General features: G+C 44.4%; 1 protein-coding gene across 2 annotated transcripts in view; it reads left to right on the top strand.

The window, feature by feature from the left end:
• CRIP1 (cysteine rich protein 1) overlaps positions 1–19,866 on the top strand; it is a 40,440-nt gene that overhangs the window by 2,240 nt on the left and 18,334 nt on the right. Inside the window, exons 1-2 of one of the 2 annotated variants that reach the window (XM_040333110.1) lie at positions 1,044–1,132; positions 19,092–19,186. In XM_040333110.1, coding sequence (XP_040189044.1) covers positions 1,099–1,132; positions 19,092–19,186 — 129 coding nt within the window. In that variant the 5' untranslated portion in view covers positions 1,044–1,098. Of the gene's footprint in view, positions 1–1,043; positions 1,133–19,091; positions 19,187–19,866 lie in introns of those variants that run through there. The other variant, XM_040333109.1, reaches the window with a different exon arrangement.

Genomic DNA, 19,866 nt, shown 5'->3' with positions numbered 1-19,866 from the left:
GACTATACCCAAATGTATTGCGCTCGGTATATGTCGGCGCAGTGGTTCGAACACAGCGCAGGAAGCAGGTATCGGCGTATATCGCACACCCATGATTTTGCCCTGATTTTCAGGGCAAAAAAGTGCGCGGTATACGCCGATAAATACGGTAACTTAATTTTATCGTATTTTTTTCCTGAAAATCTGCATTTACTAAACAGTTGTGCAAATATCATGTGACATAAAAATGGCAACTATTATTATTCTACAAGAATTTATATAGAACCAACAGTTTGCGCAGCGCTTTACAACATGAGGGCAGACAGTACAGTTACATTACAAGTCAATACAGGAGGGATCAGAGGGCACTGCTCGTTTATAGCTTACAATCTAGAAGGGAGGGTCAAATTATACAAACGGTAACCACTGTGGGGGATGAGGTGATTGACAAAATCAAAGTACAGTTGTTAGGTGTTGGCAGAATAAGCTTCTCTGAAGAGGAGGGTTTGTCTAAAAGCAAACAGAGTAGGAAATAATCGGACAAATTGAGGTAGGGCGTTCCATAGGACTTTAAAGGCAACTACCATCTTTTTATTTTACAGCGCCTCTGCTTAAAAAAAATATATAATACTCAGGGGGTTTTAGTAATCCTATTGCCAAAAATGAAGATTTTTACATGTGTTCAAAAAAATTAAGAAAAAAAAAATCTTTAATACCAAACTAAAAAAGAACATTACTATTAGCCTGCATGGTCAGGGAAGCTACACATCTAGTAACAAATTCAAATCAGGGAGTCACACAGAAGACTAAATGAGGCAAGCACAGACATTTTGTGAAGGACATTTTTAAAAGTCTTAAAAGGCTTATAGGTTCACTTTAATACAAAAGCATAAAACCTAAAATATGTAATTTACTAACTTGCAGAATAGATTCTGCAGATATTCAATGTATTTTTGCTACATATGTGCAGGCTTAAGGGTTAAAGTTTTATAATGTATTTGTGACAGAAATATATCTAAGCCGTGTGCAAAGTATCCTTGCCCCTCCCAACTCTGAACAAAAACAGTAGCTGAGTTGCTCTGCACAATATTTCAATTTTCCTACATCATAAGAATCAACATGTGTCCTAAGTGCCAGAAAGAAGTGTATTTTGGTAATACAATACACAGCAAACATACAGCCTTTTATCTGACAAGACACTATAAAGACTTTATTGGTTTAGGTGCTTTAACCACTTCAGCCCCGGAAGATTTGACTGCTCAATGACCAGACCATTTTTTGCGATACGGCACTTACAATTGTGCTGTCGTGGGACGCTGTACCCAAAATTGATGTCCTTTTTTTCCCACAAATAGATCTTTATTTTGGTGGTGTATGATCACCTCTGCGGTTTTTATTTTTTGCGCTATAAACAAAAGAAGCGCAACAATTTCGAAAAAAAACACATCTTTTACGTTTTGCTATAATAAAAATCCCAATTTAAAAAAATAAAATAAAATTTTTTCCTTAGTTTAAGCCGATATCTATTCTTCTACATATTTTCGTTAAAAAACATCACAATAAGTGCATATTGATTGGTTTGCACAAAAGTTTTATAGCGTCTACAAAATAGGGGATAGATTTTTATTATTATTATTTTTTTTTTACTAGTAATGGCAATTTTTATCGGGACTGCGATATTGCGGCAAATAGATCAGACACTTTTGACACATTTTTGGGACCAGTGACAATTATACAGCGATCCGTGCTATAAAAATTCACTGATTATTGTATAAATGTCACTGGCAAGGAACACTAGGGGGCGATCAAGGGGTTAACTGTGTTCCCCCGGTGAGTTCTAACTGTGGGGGGGATGGGACTGACTAGGAGGAGAGAGAGATTGGTGTTCATACTTAGTATGAACACACAATCAGTCTCTTCTCCCCCTGAGAGAACCAGGATCTGTGTGTTTACACACACAGATCCCGGTTCTCGCTCTGTCACAAGCGATTGCAAGTGCCCGGCGGGCATTGCGCCTGCCGGGCACTCGCATCGGCTCCAACGGAGACCCCCAGGTGTGCACACATGCCTCCAGCGGTGCATGCACACACACACACATATTGTAATTGAATGTTATTAAAAATTATCTTTCCTTTTCAATCTGCAGCCACTGTGACTTTTTGAGAATGCAATATGGCTACCTGGAGTTATTCTGTACACAGAGTGTGTACTGGCCACTTCCCAGAAACATAATTTCCTGCTTGCGTGATTGGCTCACCAATTTTCCCAGAAGTTTGCCTAAGATAAAAGTCAGATTGCAGGCATCCCCTGCAACAAAATTTTTGGAGAGATACTTTCAATGGGAGCACATCTAAAGCCCCGTACACATGATCGGAATTTCCGATGGAAAAAGTCAGACAGACTTTTTCCATCGAAAATTCCGATCGTGTGTATGCCCCATCGGAGTAATTCCATCGGAAATTCCAATGAATTCCATCGGAGTTTACATAGAGAACATGTGTTCTGTCGGAATTTCAATGTGAATTTGGTCGGACAAAGGTCCGATCGTGTGTACAGGGCATAAGGGCATGCAGGCCCAGCAGATTTCCTCATTAGTGCCCTGCATTTGCACACCTGACAGTTAATTATAAACCAATCCCATTAGACCTACTTAGCACAGAGGCACAGACAAACACACATTGATTTCTTCTGAATAATAAAAGGTAGGAATCTGCAATAAAGGCTGTTATAATCCTTGCAATGTACAAAGATCACCCAGAGGGGAATGTTTTTTTCTCAACAGAAGTGGAATTAATCTTTAAAACATGAACATGTGGGAGTTTACTAAGTGTACAAAAGATAGTCAACCATCTTATCATTCTGACTAAATTCTAAAATCTAAATTTTATTGGATCCTCTGGGTGACTGTACTTTGCTCATCACCATTGTCTATTACAGAGACTTTTTCAAATATTGCTGCGATTAATGTAAAAAATATAAGATTCTAGGATTTTTGGGCAAATGAACAGCTTGTATGTTGTGCTCTGATACTCACTCACTATTCAAACACAAGGTGCACATATGGTATATTTCTGTAGAGACAGTAATGTGACATGCAGATAAAGTATCACCTGGTAAAACAAGGATCATTTTGTCAAATGTTGAACAAATTCATAATGGTGAAAGTACTATCCCGGACACATTCATAAAATCAAAGTTACACTTACCGGTAATGTCTTTTCCAGGAGTCTCAGGACAGCCACCTCAGAGAGACCTTGGCTCATCCCTTCACAGGAAACACTGCCCCAGCTTCAAAGCATACCCTGCCCTATCAGCCCTTCAGTTTTCCAAGAGTACCCCAGGCCAGCTGGGGGAGACACAAGAACACATCAAAATAATTTTTGACCCTTCTGATGGTTTTTGTGTCAGGAACTTTGACAAATATTTTTCGGGTGGGTACCACATCCCGAAAGACTCCTAGAAAAGATGTTACCAGTAAGTGTAACTTTGATTTTCCCTAATAGTCTTTTAGAACAGGCACCTCAGAGGATAAACGAGCACTTACCCTTAGGGAAGGACTACCACTTGAAGGACCTTTCGCCCAAAGGCCTGATCCTTAGCGAATAACAGGTCCAACCTGTAGTGCTTGAAAAATGTGGTAAAGCTGGACTATGTTGCAGCCCTACAGATCTACTCCGACGTAGCATCAGCCCTTTCCACATGCGATGCTACCATAACCCTGGTGGAATGAGCCCTGATACCCTCTGGAACTTCCAACCTGCTTACTACGTAAGCCTGACTAATGGCTAACCTAAGCCATCTTGCTGTTGTATGTTTAGAGGCTTTTGCCTCCTTGTTAGCTCCTGAAAATATAACAAAAAAGGAATCCGGCTTCCTAAATGACTTTGTACTATCAATTTACTGAAGAACGCACATTCTTACGTCCAGCCTATGAAAATTATGCTTCTTTCACCCACAGGATTCAAACAAAACATAGGTGTGACAGGAGTTACTTTGGGCAGAGGGCTTGTGAAACCCAGGTTACCTTAGAGAGGTTGGGAAACTCCTTGTCCAGCTCCTCCTGGTCCCTCCTATGTACAAATCACTTTTACAGATACAAGTAAATACCCCTGTAGACTATCCCCATCTTTGTTGACATAGAGACACAGGGTGGGGTAAACTTTACCTCCAATAACATAAGGCACAGGTACATTCAAACTTTTCAACAAATGTTATAAACAAAAACGGGGCATGCAGCCAACTTTGTCAGTGGGAAGGCGCTTGAAGAAACTTTCTTGGGGAGATGAACAAGGAGTTTCCTGACCTCTCTAAGGTAAGCTGGGTTCCACAGGCCTTCCACCCACAGTGACTCCTGCTCAAATAAATATATATATATATATATATATATATATATATTTTAAGATTCTAATGCAATATGAGTGGTTATATTTATTCAAGAATGTGTGTATGTTGCACATATGGGTATACGTAAACACATGTATTTTTATATGATCATCACTATCATTTCATTAATAGTGTGACGGGAGTCACTTTGGGCAGAGGGCTTCAGGAGCCCAGCTTATCTGGGAGAGGTCGGGAAATTCCTCCGACCCCTCCTATGTGTAAGTAACCCTGTGTCTATTAGGGTCACAGGGTGACTGAGAACCCCAGTCAGGTCTGCACTAACCAGACTCACCGTACAACCACACCAAAATCAGGAGGAGAGGTACAGATACCAGCTACCATGGAAGAGGAATTTGAAAGGAGGTTGCGAGAGATGTGGATACAGCACAGGAGACCAGTGTCAATGCAGGTCCTGCTGGGATGATATGATTCTGTCCAGCGGCAACTCTGGAAAAAAGCGCTAGCTCGCGAGCAGCACCACAGGGAAAAATTCTCCCCTCCATCCATGTAAGGTACTGATTGCAGTAAGAAGTGCGAGTTCTGTTATTGGGGGAACAACCGAACCAGAAGTGAACAGCTGAGTTGAGCAGGCTGATCTGGGCAGAGATGCGGTTGGATAAGAGCTACATAGCCCTCCACTGGTATGTAGCCCAAGTGTGCCTGTGGACAGCGGACAACAGCCCCATGGAAGGCTTTGACTATGGAGACCTGGGACTGTTGTACAGGAGGCTGATCACGGACCCTGGATTCGGAAGTGATCTGGAGTGGCGTTTGGAGGAAATCATGGATTACAGTGACCGAAGACTGAATGTCTCGGAAGTGCTCTGGGAACAGCAAGATTTATAGTTTCTGGCCGTTCAGGAATGATAGCTGGAGATCACATACAGACAGCTGCTAGAATCTGCTCAGCAGCAGGGCGGGGCTCCCTTTGCCTAGGACTATCTAGAAGTACCAGCTGACAGTCCTGAAATCACGACTGAAGTGTCAGCAATGGGGCACTTTGCTCACCTCCCCCTATGGAAGCGGAGCTCTTATGGCGGATGCAGTGAGTTTTAACTCATCTGGATGAACCTGTTTTTGCACAGGACAAGCTTGGATGGAGAAATACGTTCGTCCAGCAGCCAGATAAGGTTATGGGAGATGGAGCAGCCGGCTTATCTTCCCATTTGCGGTTCAAGGGCTCGGGAGAAGAAGAAGCCGTCCTCATTCCCCAGCCACAGATTACAGAAAGTATGGATTTAATTGACTTTTCATTGAAGGATGTAACATTCACTGAAATTCAAACTGAAGTTCTAACAGGGCAGAGGCCTGCTAGCCTCTGCCCAGCACCAGTTACATCCTCTTTGTTCTATGAACAGGAGATGGTGAACCTCTATCCCCAGACACCAGTTCCAGAGACTGATGATTTATTACTTTTCTTCTGAGGAAGAACAACCTGGTAAGCCTCCAGAAGAACAGCTGGCATCAGGCCGAGCATCACTGAGCTCTGCCCAGCCCCAGCTTTGACCTTCCTGAGAGAAGAGGCAGTCAACCTTTCTCCCACAACCCTGACATGGGATTTTCTGCCAGCAACATCTATGGAGTTACAATAAACTTCTCCACCTGTAGTGCTGACAACCGGACAGAGGGTCCAAGACACACCCGTGGCAGTTCTGGAGGCCCAGGGTGAGAAGGTGGCGGTCACTCCCCAGCAGAAGATCAGGATCCAGAGGGAGAAGGGAGAGGAGGTTGTTGTCCTCCCTCCCCAACAGTCAGCCAGAGCGGAGGAAACTGTCTTCCCTCCCCAGCAGCAGATTCACAGTCTGAGATGGGAGAAAGCCAGTCTCCCTCCCCAACAGTTAGCCAGAGTGGATCATGTGGGGTCCTCAGCTAAAGCGCTAGCAAGGCAGAGTGCTGCTTGTCTCTGCACACAACAATCAACTCTGCCACTCTGCCAGAGCTCCAAGAAGAGAATGCAATTGGCACCTCACAACTGCAGCATGAGCTGATATCGGTGGATGGGACTGCCGTCATGCTAGTATCAGTATCACTGACGATACCGAGCATTTGCATGAGTACTTGTACTCATGCAAATCCTCCAATGCTTGACCCGATACCTGGACAGTCAGTGACGATCAGTGTGGTGGTGGAGTTACAATCACCAATCTCCCTATGTGGCTTTCAGTAAAGCATCTGACAGCCGCTTCTCCTCCTCTCCCCCCTGCGGCTTTTAGATGCTTTATTGAAGGCCACACAGGGAAATCTGTGCTTGTAACTCCCCCTACTACCTCACCGATCGTCCCTGACTGTCCCCTGTATCTTCCTCTGGCCCCCCTCCATGTTCTCTGTGTTTTCCGTGTGCTTCAGTCCGGTGCCTCTCCATGTCCACCTCCAGTTCCTCCCGTGTCCTTCTCCGTGCACTCCTCCGGTTCCCCCGTGTCTTTCTCCATGCACTCCTCACTCTGCTCCTCCAGTTCTCCCGTGTCCTACCCTGTGCTCTCCTCCTTGTGCTCCTGTGGTTCCCCCATGTCCTCCTCTGGTCCCCCTCTGTGCTCTTCCACCCTCCCCTTTCCCAGATCTGTCAGGATGGATTGCGGAGTAAGAAGCCGCTATAAATGTCATTTACCAGCTTCTTCCTTTTCCGAATGGAGTCACTGACTCTGTCAATTCATAACTGAGCATCGTAAATTGTTTAAGATGCTTCAGTTTATGAATGGAGAGGAGACGCATGTCTCCTCTCCATTCATCTCCAGTGCAGCCGAGGCTGCTGAGAAAGGGACTGTAGAATCTGTATCCTCAGTCCCTTTCCCTTTCTCAAAGGGAATTTGTAATTGTAATACATATTTAAAAGCAACATTTTAAAAATAATAAAAAAAAAATGCTGACACATCAGTGCTACCTATCAGTGCCCATCAGTGCTGCATATTAGTACCACTGTCACATGACTTAAATAAAAAGTATCGGTAATCGGTATCAGCGAGTACTTAAAAAGTATTGGTACTTGTCATAGGCGTGCGCAGGGGGTGTGCCGGGTGTGCCTGGGCACAAACTAATCACTGCTTGAGGTGCAGATTCCCCCTGCTGATATTGCACCAATGCCCCCGGAATAAAAAAAAAAGATTAAAATAATAAAAATAAAAAGCTACTACAAGTCCACTGCTCTACTGACACCATCCATGTTTTAATACATTTGGGTTGCACACCCCATTATTGCATTAGCAATAGGCTGCGCACACCTATGGTACTTGTACTCGGTCTTAAAGTGGTAGCCCTAGTTTCTCTCCACTGTCAGCAACCCAGCACAAGAGCTGGCAACAAGGCAGAGTCCTGCTAGCCTCTGCCCTCAACAAAAGATGGATTTTTTTGTGGTAGTGGATGGTTTCCACCGACACAACCCCAGAAAAAGGTCTGGCATTAGGACAGGAAAAGGTCAGCCTTGCTTTACAAGCACTGGGAGATTTTCATCTAGCAAAATTGTATGGGGCAGTCGGCCCAGATCCCCAACAGTATGACAGAGTGACCCCAGCCACCCTGTCTTCTCTCCAGTGGCTGAAAGGACTCCAGGGGGAAGGACCAGTCTGTACTTCACCCCAGCAGCAGGTATGTTCTATGAGAGAGGCAGAGGTTGGCTGGGTAAGTAATTCAAGACAATTTGTTTGGGGTACTGTGTGGGTACTGTAGGGCCACAGGGTGACCGAGAACCCCAGTCTGGTCTGCGCTAACCAGACTCCCCTTAAAACCACACTGGACTTAGCATTTCATTTTACCCCTGTTATCATTGGGTCTTATATGTGTGGTTTGTGTTGAAAGAATTAAGGGGCTATTTTACTTGGGACAGTAATATTTCTGAACAATATCCCTCAAGAAATATATAAGGATACATTTCACCTTTCATCTCAGACCATTGCTAGATAGTTTGAGGTGGGGGTGGGGGTTGGTATGTGTTCAAGTGCCTGTATCCCATTGTTCTATTGTTTCTGTCGGCCTTGGGAGCAAAGTATTATGGGATGTGTGTGTAAATTAGATGCTAGAGGGTGAGGGGGGATTTCTCCAGCAGCCCCTCCTAAAGACTGTCTACAGCTGGAAAGCTGAATACACCTGTGTGTCATGTTACTAGAGGAGGTAAAGTTTACCCTGCCCTGTGTCATTATTCAAAGAAGGGGGGATTGTTCCCCCTGAGTGTATATCTCTTTGTACCTGTGTTTGACTAAACAGTCAAACTTAATAAAAATATTGAAACAGAGAATGTAGCTCATTTTGAATCTGGAACCCCTAACCCCTAACCCCCGTGACCTTGTTAAAGATGCATAGGACAAAGGGAAGAACCCAAAACCGAAAATGGAGTGTCCCTTCTCCGGTTTTTACAGCCAGCCTGAGAAATTTTGGATGGAAATGTGCAGGTAGGCATCTCTCGGGTCTATTGACGCCATGTAGCAGTCAGGAGGGAGCAGTGCTCTTACAGAGAAGACTGAGTCCATTTGGAAACTCCTGTAGGTCACCAAGACAGTTAGGGGTTCCAGATTCAAAATGAGTCAGAATTACAAAAGTGGGAGTAGAACCCTCTGCCTATCTTTCCCAACAGGACCTGACCTGACCTGACACTCACAGGTCTTTAAGAGCAAATCCAACCTCTTGTCCATGGGGTCCAACAGTACCCTCAAAAGCAAGGTCTGTATTCCTGGCGACCTGAAAAAAGGCCGCATCTAGCCTAGGGGGCTTATTCCAGACTGACGCCTCATCCTCAGAGAAAGGAAAACTGCATTTTAGAGCCCTCGAAAAGAAAGATCTTGACACTTTTCCTTGACAAATTCCACCAGAACCTCATGCGCTGGGAACACCCTCCTTTGTATGTTCCCCCAGACCCTGATACATCGATCATGGAGCGATAGTTGCTCCTTCTCCTCCTGGATTCCTAGAGTGGTATGGATAGCTCCCAAGAGATCCTCTACCTCTTCCAGGGAATTTTTTTTACCGAGAGGGTATAGTAGATTTTCTATCCAAGCCCTCCCCTTCTGACTCCACTTGGGAGTCTGAAGCCACACTATCTGGCTTCTCTTGGCTTCCCTCAACTAGTGGAGCAGAGTGTACAGCTGGTGGGGCTGGTGCAACCTGCTGCAGGCATTGGCAGGCGTTTCGCCTGGGGTTGTGGGATCTGCAAACTGGGAACAGTGTCTTAAATGATTGAAAGGTGCTAGAAAGCTCCTTGACTAACGCTGCTAGGTCACTACACTGCTTCCTGGATTGCTCCTTCACCAGGCCTTCATTTCCCCATAGTTGTTTTACACGATGTGCATTTCTTCTTAGAACTGCACAGAGGCTTGATTTGTGTCTGTGGCTTTACTCTGTAACAACGAAAAAACAAGAGTTGCCTGCCTCTACTACCCCCCTGTAAACCATGCATAGCGACATCGGGAGTGACCCCAGGACCACTCACCACCAGGATCCCAGTCCACCCCCAATGTTAGTTAGGACTTACCATTGCTTTTTAATATTATGGGTATTTTTTTTGCAAGATTTAATAATCCAAATAATATTCATAGTAATATTAATACTTTATCATAATAATCCAAATAAACATAGGCAACAAAAAAAATTTATAATCTTAGTTCCCCTTCCAAAATGGACTTTTCCTTCCTACATTCCCACCCCTTCTGTAATATATCCTTGGTCGTTTGTTTGCATTTATTTTTATTCTGCATCTCCCCACTTTCTCTGCGGTGATGCTTTTTTGTTGAAGAAATTATTTCACAAGAGTGTTACACAATTTCAGTCAAAGTTCACGAACCAAACCTAGTTGGTGAAACTGTCTGCATTCTTTTATGACAATTAACTGCAGTACTTATCTGCAACACATAGTTTAAAATGTTTTAATATATTTTATCTATTTGTGTCATGCTTTGTGATTTTATAAAGTTTAACTGGCAACAGTTCATTCAGATTAGCTGATCATGTGACTCTTCAGTCACTGTGCTTGAAACTGAGTATGTGATTGTTTTGCAAAAGCTATAATTTAATTTCATATATGCCTTCCTTGATGGATTACACACAGGACTATATTCAACACTGAAATTAACATTTCTGAACTGAAGAAGGCTGTTCCAACTCCAGAATTGAGTCTTGTAGTCTGGTTCCCTACAATCTCACCCTCAATGTTTAGTTATTTTGCATCTGTGTAGACCTCTTTAAAAGTAGATCTTCTCCACAGAGTGTAAATGTCCTTTACGTGTACTATGGAATACAAATTCCTGACCAAGTTACGAGTGACTGCCAGAGGTCAGAAACAATTTTTTGAAAATGCACAGGATGCCGTGGTGTGGTTGGATCAGAACGAACAGGACTTGCGCTTTAGAGGACAAGAAGATGGCAAAGGTTGATGCTTTGTTTGGAATACAAATAGTGCATAATGGGCACCATGATACCTTTAACCACTTGCCTAACAGGCCATTTTTCAGCTTTTAGCGCTGTCGCACTTTGAATGACAATTGCGCGGTCATGTAACATTGTACCCAAATTTTTTTTTTTATCCTTTACTTCACACAAATAGAGCTTTCTTTTGGTGGTATTTAATCACTGCTGGGTTTTAAATCCCCCCCCCCCAAAAAAAACCCCACAATTTTTAAAACAATATGGGCTGGATTCAGAGAGAATTTACGCCAGCGTATCTATTAATACGCCGCGTAAATTCAAATCTGCGCCGGCGTATCTTCTTTCTGTATTCAGAAAGCAAGATACGCCGAAATTTGCCTAAGATCCGACTGGCGTAAGTCTCTTACGCCATCATGTCTTAGTTGCATATTTACGCTGGCCGCTAGGTGGCGCTTCCGTCGATTTCAGCGTAGAATATGCAAATGAGCTGGATACGCCGATTCAGAAACGTACGTGCGCCCGGCGGAATTTTTTACGTCGTTTGCGTAAGGCTTTTTCCGGCGTAAGGTTGCTCCTGCTATATGAGGATCAACCAATGTTAAGTATGGACGTCGGGCCAGCATCGAATTTTGCGTTGTTTGCGTAAGTCGTTCGCGAATAGGGCTTTGCGTAAATTACGTTCACGTCTAAAGCATTGACGATTTGCGGCGGAATTTCGAGCATGCGCACTGGGATTCTTTCGCGGCCGGCGCATGCGCCGTTTGTGAGAAACGTCATTTACATGGGGTCATGTCTTATTTACATAAAACACACCCACCTCTTGCAAATTTGAATTTGGCGCGCTTACGCCGGCTGATTTACGCTACGCCGCCGCAACTTACGGAGCAAGTGCTTTGTGAATACTGCACTTGCCCGTCTAAGTTGCGGCGGCGTAGCGTAAATAACATACGCTACGCCCGCACAAACTTACGGCGGGCTACGTGAATCTAGCCCTATGTTTATTACTTAGTTTCTGTCAGTAAATTTTATAACTAAGTAATTTGTTGCCTTCACTGATGTGCGCTGATGAGGCAGCACTGATGGGTACTGATAGGCTGAGCTGGTGGGCATTGATGAGGTGGCACTTATGGGCACTGATTAGGTGGCACTGATATGTGGCATTGGCGAGCACTGATAGACGGCACCGATGGGCGTTACTGGTGGTCACTGATGGGCAGCACTGATAGGTGGCATGGATAGGCGGTACTGATGGGCATTGATGGGTGGGACTGATGGGCGACACTGATGGGCATTGATTGACAGCAGTGCTATGCATTGATGGGCAGCACTGATAGGCATCACTAATAGCCAGCACTGACTGGCATTGCTAATTGGCACTGATTGGTGGCACTTGTGGGCAGTGCTGGGCACTGATTGGTGCCACTGTTGGGCACTGATTGCTGGCAATGGTGGGCACTGATTGGTGACACTTAATTCATATAGACACTTAATTCATATAGAAATACAGTGCTCATATTGCGAAACGCATATTAACTACGTTACTCGCAATCCGAGGTTCCACTGTAGTTTCTTGTTGCGTCCTAGCAACCATAGCCAACAAATGGCCGTATTCTCTCCCTCCTCAAAATAGTTTTGTTGTAGAAAGTACCTCTTTCTCAGCTGCTGACAGTACTACTTTGTTATATAGGGATTGGGCCTCAGTCCAGCTACTGTGATTGGCTGGGGTGGGATCAGCCCCCAGCACCACTTCCCTGCATTGCAATTCAAGTCAGGCCGCATTGTCCCATTCTCTAGACCTACGTTTTATACCAGAGATCTCCCTTCTGTGGAGACCCTGCAAAAATGCCTTGGGTGAGTCCCATACTACCGCCCTACTAGCAGACTGTTTATTAAAAAGGAGGAATTCCTTCAGAGCTCCAGATATGGGATCAGAAGCAGAGAACAGGGTTAACCAAAACGGATCAACTCTCCACAATGGTCTGATATTTGAGGTTGCAGTGGTCACACTTACCCAGAATGGAGAGTAATCTGAGAGGAGGCGAGGTTCATATGCTGTATCTATAACATGTGGGAGCAGAGAATAATTACCTATATCCATATCAATTATTGCTCCATGGGAGGCAGAATAACAAGAGTAGCATTGTACAGCCCTATTACGCCCTCTCCAGACATCTTGCAGACCCATCTCTGAGAGCAAGGCAGCAGAAGGGGTTGCATGGGACATCACCTGTTTAGCTCCAGGAAGGGTGGACAATCTGTTCAGATGTGGGTCAATAACATCTGTTTACTGTATGTATATGCTGTACCAGGGGCGTACCTAGGGCATTTGGCACTCGGGGCGGATCCTATTTCTGGCACCCCTCTGACAAATACGCAGCGTACGAAATGTGTCGCTTGAAAAGGAGCAGGAGCTTCTTTTGAGCGACAGCGTGTGATTTGCTGCGACTGCAGGTCAATTTAAGATGGTTAGAGTATTGTAGTGACAGGTTAGGGCTGTATAGGGTATTATGGTGGCAGGCTAGGACTGTAAAAGGTATTATGGTGGCAGTATAGGGTATTATAGGGGCAGGTCAGTATAGGGGCAGGTCAGGGCAGTATAAGGTATTTTGGTGGCAGGTCAGGGTAGTATAGGGTATTAAAGGGCCAGGTCAGCGCAGTATAGGGTATATAGGGTATTATTGTGGCAGGCTAGGGGTATATAGGGTATTATAGGGGCAGGTCAGGGTAGTATAGGGTATTATTGTGGCAGACTAGTGGTGTATATGGTATTATAGGGGCAGGTTAGCACAGTATAGGGTATTATAGGGGCAGGTCAGGACAGTATAGGGTATTATAAGGGCAGATTAGGACATTATAGGGTACTATATGGACAGGTTATGGCTGTATAGGGTACTATAGGGGCAGGTTAGGGCTGTATAAGGTACTATAGGGGCAGGTTATGGCTTTATAGGGTATTATTGTGGCAGACTAGTGGTGTATAGGGTATTATAGGGGCAGATTTAGGACAGTATATGGTATTATAAGGGCAGGTCAGGACAGCATAGGATATTATAGGGGCAGGTTAGGACAGTATAGGGTATTATAGGGCATGTTAGGGCTGTATAGGGTACTATAGGGACAGGTTAGGGCTGTATATGGTACTATATGTGCAGGTCAGGGCTGTATGGGGTACTATAGGTGCAGGTTAGTGGTGTATAGGGTACTATATGGACAGTTTAGGGCTGTATAGGGTACTATAGGGGCAGTTTAGAGCTGCATAGGGTACTATAGGTGCAGGTCAGGGCTGTATATGGTACTATAGGTGCAGGTTAGTGGTGTATATGGTACTATAGCGACAGTTAATGGCTGTATATGAACAGTTTAAAGCTGCATAGGGTACTATAGGTGCAGGTAAGGGCTGTATAGGGTACTATAGGTGCAGGTTAGTGGTGTATAGGGTACTATAGGGACAGTTTAGGGCTGTATAGGGTACTATAGGGACAGTTTAGAGCTGCATAGGGTACTATATGTGCAGGCCAGAGCTGTATAGGGTACTATAGGTGCAGGTCATGGCTGTAAAGGGTACTATAGGTGCAGGTTTGTGGTGTATAGGGTACTATAGGGACAGTTTAGGGCTGTATAGGGTACTATAGGGACAGTTTAGAGCTGCATAGGGTACTATAGGTACAGGTCAGAGCTGTATAGGGTACTATAGGTGCAGGTCAGGGCTGTATAGGGTACTATAGGTGCAGACCAGGGCTGTATAGGGTAACATAGGTGCATGTTAGTGGTGTATAGGGTACTATAGGGACAGTTTAGGGTTGTATAGGGTACTATAGGTGCAGGTCAGAGCTGTATAGGGTACTATAGGTGCAGATCAGGGCTGTATAGGGTACTATGGGTGCAAGTCAGGGCTGTATAGGGTACTATAGGTGCAGGTTACGGCTGCATACAGTGAATGACAATCTGCTCACTTACAGCATTGCTGCAGATGCAGACACTCGTGGCCCCTGTGTGCTCTCCTTTCTCATTCAGGCTCAGCCAGTGAACGAGTCTTTGGGAGGAGTGGAGGAGGCAGCCACACCCCAGCTCCGCCCACCAACTCCATTTTCCTCGGGAGGCATTGAAGATCGTCGAGGGACAGCCTGCCTGGTTGGATGACTGGGGAGACAGACAGCCCCCCTCCCCCGCACTGCTGGGCCCCCTGCCGACCCGATCCAATGCTTGCAAAGCTGCAATCTCTTCTTACACTGCACACCCCTGGACTGACACCCCCTTATGTGCGGCACCCGGGGGCGGAACGCACCCCTGCCCCCCTCTTGGTACGCTTGTGTGCTTTACACTGTTTGCTGGTTTGTGTGCTGAGGCCTCAGAGGAAAGGTATCCAATACATGTGTTAAAGGTGTTGGATATTTTTCTCTTTGTGTACCTGTTCACATAGATCTTTTGTAGGTTTTAAGGTACACACCTTTGTATATCAGTGTCAAGTGATATTTTCTGTCAAACATAAGTTGTGTTTACTCATATCTTTTCTTGTGTTCATTCTTTATCTCAGTAAACATATCTGAGTGGTTCAGTGATAATACTGTGTGAGTTTCTCATTACTATCACAACATTTCAGAATGGAACCCAAGGTGTCAGAGGTAAGAGAGGATGTGCAGAGTCGGGGTGGCCAGTGGGGTATAAAGTCTATCAGCAGCCCCCATAGGGGTACCGCTACAGAGGCCATCTCAAATACAGAAGTGATATACTCAGAAGAAGTAGACTGACTCAGAGGCGGACTCGGACTCAGAAAAGACACTGGCAAGAAAGACTAGTTATAAACTTTACGAGAGACAAGCCCCGGCTCTAAGGAGTCTCAGACACAAACGAGACTGCCTCAAGGCACTGGGACTCAGACAAACTTTGTGTATATTTCAGAAGTCGCTAGGTCTGGATCAGTAACTGGATGAAATGGATGCGAGTTAGCAGGGAAGTCGTCCTTTTTTGTGCCCAAGTTTAAAACTTTTTCCAGATTTGTTTTGCAACAAAGTTTTAGTACTTGGGATTGAGATACTTGACATGGGGGGTCACAAACCCTTTCAGAATCACTAGATTGATATGAAGCTGTTTCTATAGAAACAGAATCAGAAAACACTTTTATAACCACTTCAATACAGGGCACTTTCACCCCCTTCCTGCCCAGGCCAATTTTCATCTTTTAGTGCTGTCGCATTTTGAATGACAATTGCGTGGTCATGTAACACTGTACCCAAACAAATTTTTTATAATTCTTTTCCCCACAAATAGAGCTTTCTTTTGGTGGTACAGTTTTCGATCACCACTGTTTTTTTGTTTTTTTTTTCTAAACAAATAAAAAAAGACTGAATAAAATAAATAAATAAAAGTGTATACTTTGTTTTGTTATAACATTTTGTAAATAAGTATGTTTTCTCCTTCACTGATGGGCACTAAAATGCAGCACTGATGGGTGGCACTGATATGCAGCACTGATGGGGGGGCACTGATATGCAGCACTGATGGGCACTCATAGGTGGCACTAATAGAGGGCAACTGAAGGGCACTAATAGGCAGCAATGATGGGCACTGATGGTACTGACAGACATTACTGATGGCATGAATGTGCTGATTATCAGTGCAGACCTCCCCGTCAGGAGAGCCGCTGATCAGCTCTCCCGTATTTGCACCTTGTCAGCACGAATAGTTTTTTTTAATTCAAATTGTGACAGCGCTGAAAACTGGAATTTGCCCTGGGTAGGAAGGGGGTGAAAGTGCCCAGTATTGAAGTAGTTAATCACCACTGTTTTTTTGTGCACAATCAATGCATATTCCCTTGAGCTGGTAAAGAGTGTGCAATAGAACCATTACGCTCTTTGCTATGATGCTTTCCATTGAGTGAATTTCAGCAATTCTATTAAACCACATGGAGAGCGATGGATATCCTGTTTTTAGAGTAACGATATGCAGGCCCGAGCAGGATTTAATAAGTGGACCAGCGTAGAGTTTTTATAGTGTTTACTAGAGAAGTCAAAGTGGTGCAGTAGGTACCTGGCTGGGTCTTTCTCTAAGCCGAAATCCGTCATGTTTGATAGTCTCTCTGACTTGGGGAATCAATGTAAGGGGCATTTCATGTTATGATAGCATAGCTAAGAGCCGCCTGTTCTTATCACCTTGCACACAAAGAATTTGCATTGAAAGACATCAATTCTTGTGACCTCAGCCAAGTGCAGAGGAAGCTCCCTCTTGGCAGATTTAAGTAAATCAAAATTCTCAGCACTGGGATTAGTTATAACAACTAGTATGATCCGCTACCTTGCTCTGCAGGGACAGCACTGTAGCAGCCTGATCCTTATTAACAGCAGCATTTCTGCCTTCTGGCACTTCTTTTTCCCTTTCCTCTCCCTTTTTGTAAGAAAAAATGTACACCTTTGAAGACTAACTAAATAGCAGTTTAAAATGTATTATAGCATATACAATTGCTAAACAAGCCATGTTTTAATTAAATGTTATTAAAAATTGTCTGCAGCACTGTAAATTTCTTTAAAATTCAATGCAATATGGCAACCTGGAGGTGTTCCGTACACCATTGGGTTTGTGAACACCCACAGAAGTGTTATTTCTTCTTGCTTGTGTTTTGCTCACTGGTTTTCAGAAGTCTTCACTAAGAATGAATTCAGATTTGAGGCATCCTCTGTACTATTGGTGAGATACTCTCTAGGGGTTAATCACATCTAAAGGGATGCAGACCATGCATTTTCCATATTAGAACACTGCAGGTGCATCAACTAATTAATAATGAAAAAGTCACTACCATTCAGAGTCACTCTGTAGACAAGAAACATCTTTTTCTTCAGGTACGATTCTGCAACCGTTTGTTAAAATCCATGCAATACACATTGATCACCAAGAGTGGATTGTTTTTTTTTCTCAACAAAAGTGACGTTAGGCTACTTTCACACGTGCGGACCGTTCAGATCCGCCTGATAGTTTTTTCAGGCGTGCCTGAACAGACGCTCCATACATTTCTATGGAGCGACAGATGTCAGCTGTGACATGTGCACTGACATCCGATCCGCCCCGATCCACTTCGCTAAATTCAGACGGATGCAAACCCTATTTTCCATCCGTCTGGCGGATCGGATAAAAATGGACAGACGGTCCGTTTTCATCCAATCCCCCCATAGAGCAGAGCGGAGATCTGAAAGGTCAGTTTCTGCACAGTGCGCCGAGACAGACTAGTCATCCGCCGACTCAGCGGGGATCAACGGAGCGATCCCAGTTGAGCAAGCGGATGTCTGAAAATGGATCTGCACGCTGACATCCGACCCGCTCCAATCCGCCAAAGGGTGACAGAGGAAAAACCTACTTTTCCATCCATCTGGCGGATCGGATCGGGTGAACACGGACAGACGGTCTGTGTTCATCCGATCCCACCATAGGTGAGAGCGGAGAAAAGACAGGGCGGTCCCTGCACAGTGTGCGGGGTCCGCCCTGTCATCCGCCGGCTCAGCGGGGATCAACGGAGTGATCCCCACTGAGCAAGCGGGAGGTTCACCGGGCGGATCATTACTGATCCGCCCCATGTGAAAGGGGCCTATAGGGCTGTTTTTATCCACGCTGTGCAGACCTGTGCAGGCAGCCTTTTCAAATCAATGACAGCGTCCATTGTGTAGATCTGTCTAGATCTAATGCACAGATCAGAACACAATACATCCTGTTCATTTATCAGACCCGAACAGATGTACACTCAGGCATACGTTTGGAGATCCATGCAGGTCCATGTAGCTGGCTGGCTGTCATTGATTGGAACAGGCTGCCTGCACTAGTCTGCATGGAACACCTGTGCATCCCATGCAGCCCCCATAGGACTGAACAAGAGAAATCTTATGCCGCGTACACACGGTCGTTTTATGTGATGAAAAAAAATGACGTTTTTCAAAACGTCACTTTAATTGACCGTGTGTGGGGGAAAACGTCATTTTATGTCTTCTAAAAAACGACCAAAAAAAATTGAAGCATGCTTCAATTTTATGTGTCATTTTTCAAACGTCAACTTTTAGTTCACAGAAATTGACCGTGTGTAGCAAAAATGTCGTTTAAAACGACGTTTTTTCATCCACGCATGCCCAGAAGCTACTTATGAAGCGATCTTCAATGGAAAAACGTGGTGGAACGTAACCCCGCTTTGCTAGAACATTGTGAGAAAAACGATGGTGTGTAGGCAACTTCGTCTTTGAAAATTGAAGTTTCAAAAACGTCGTTTTTTACTTCACAGAAAATTTCGTTTTTTTTCATCACATAAAGTGATGGTGTGTATGCGGCATGAGTGTGTATGACTAGCTGTACATTGCTTCCACTGACCATATTTTCATTCATTACTAAAAAGCTTTTTGTTTTTGTTACAGCTGAAAGAGTTACTTCTCTTAATAAAGACTGGCATAGGCCATGCCTAAAATGCGAGAAATGTGGAAAGACTCTGAGTCCTGGTAGTCATGCTGAGGTATGGTGTACTATAATGTGTCAATACTTCTTTGTAGTTGTACAGCTTACAGTAGCTATCTATTTTTTCAAAGTTTTTTAAACACTTTCAATATTCTAGTTAAAGGTTTTATAGCTGTACCCCCTACAATAAGGTGTCCAGATTTTTTAAATGAAATGTCCGGGGACATATTTTTTTTTTATTGGCAAATGGTAAACTGCATTTTCCTCAAATGATATATGCAGTGTATGTGGTGTGTGTTTCTGAAATGATTGTATGATATATTTTTTTATTTCTCACATTTCATCCATGAGAATAAAAAAAAAAGATACTTCTGAGGCCTTGTACTCACGACCGGATCTGTGCGCTGGAAACTGTCTGCCCGACAGTTTCCGGCGTACAAGGCTGATTTGTGTTTTGTTCCGCTGGCGTGTACACACCAGCGGACCAAATTCCCGTCGTACCGGAACGCGTGCACGTAAACTACGTACGACGTCACTATAAAGGGGAAGACCAAAGTTAATGGCGCCGCCCTCTGTTCCTCTTTTGCTAGTTACGTGTTTGCTCGTGTTAGTGAAGGTTTGGTTAGAGCTGATTCGCGCTTCTCGGTCTCCAGGCTTTGACAGCGTGTATTCACGGGTTCAGTGCGTGTGCTTGCGGTAACGTAGTTGTCATTCGGCTATAGGCAAGCAGGTTGTTTC

The sequence above is a fragment of the Rana temporaria genome, chromosome 13 (genome assembly GCF_905171775.1).
Source record: "Rana temporaria chromosome 13, aRanTem1.1, whole genome shotgun sequence".
NCBI classification, from domain to species: Eukaryota; Metazoa; Chordata; class Amphibia; order Anura; family Ranidae; genus Rana; species Rana temporaria.
Note: the sequence above shows the minus strand (reverse complement) of the source record. Positions and strands in the feature narration are given on the sequence as shown.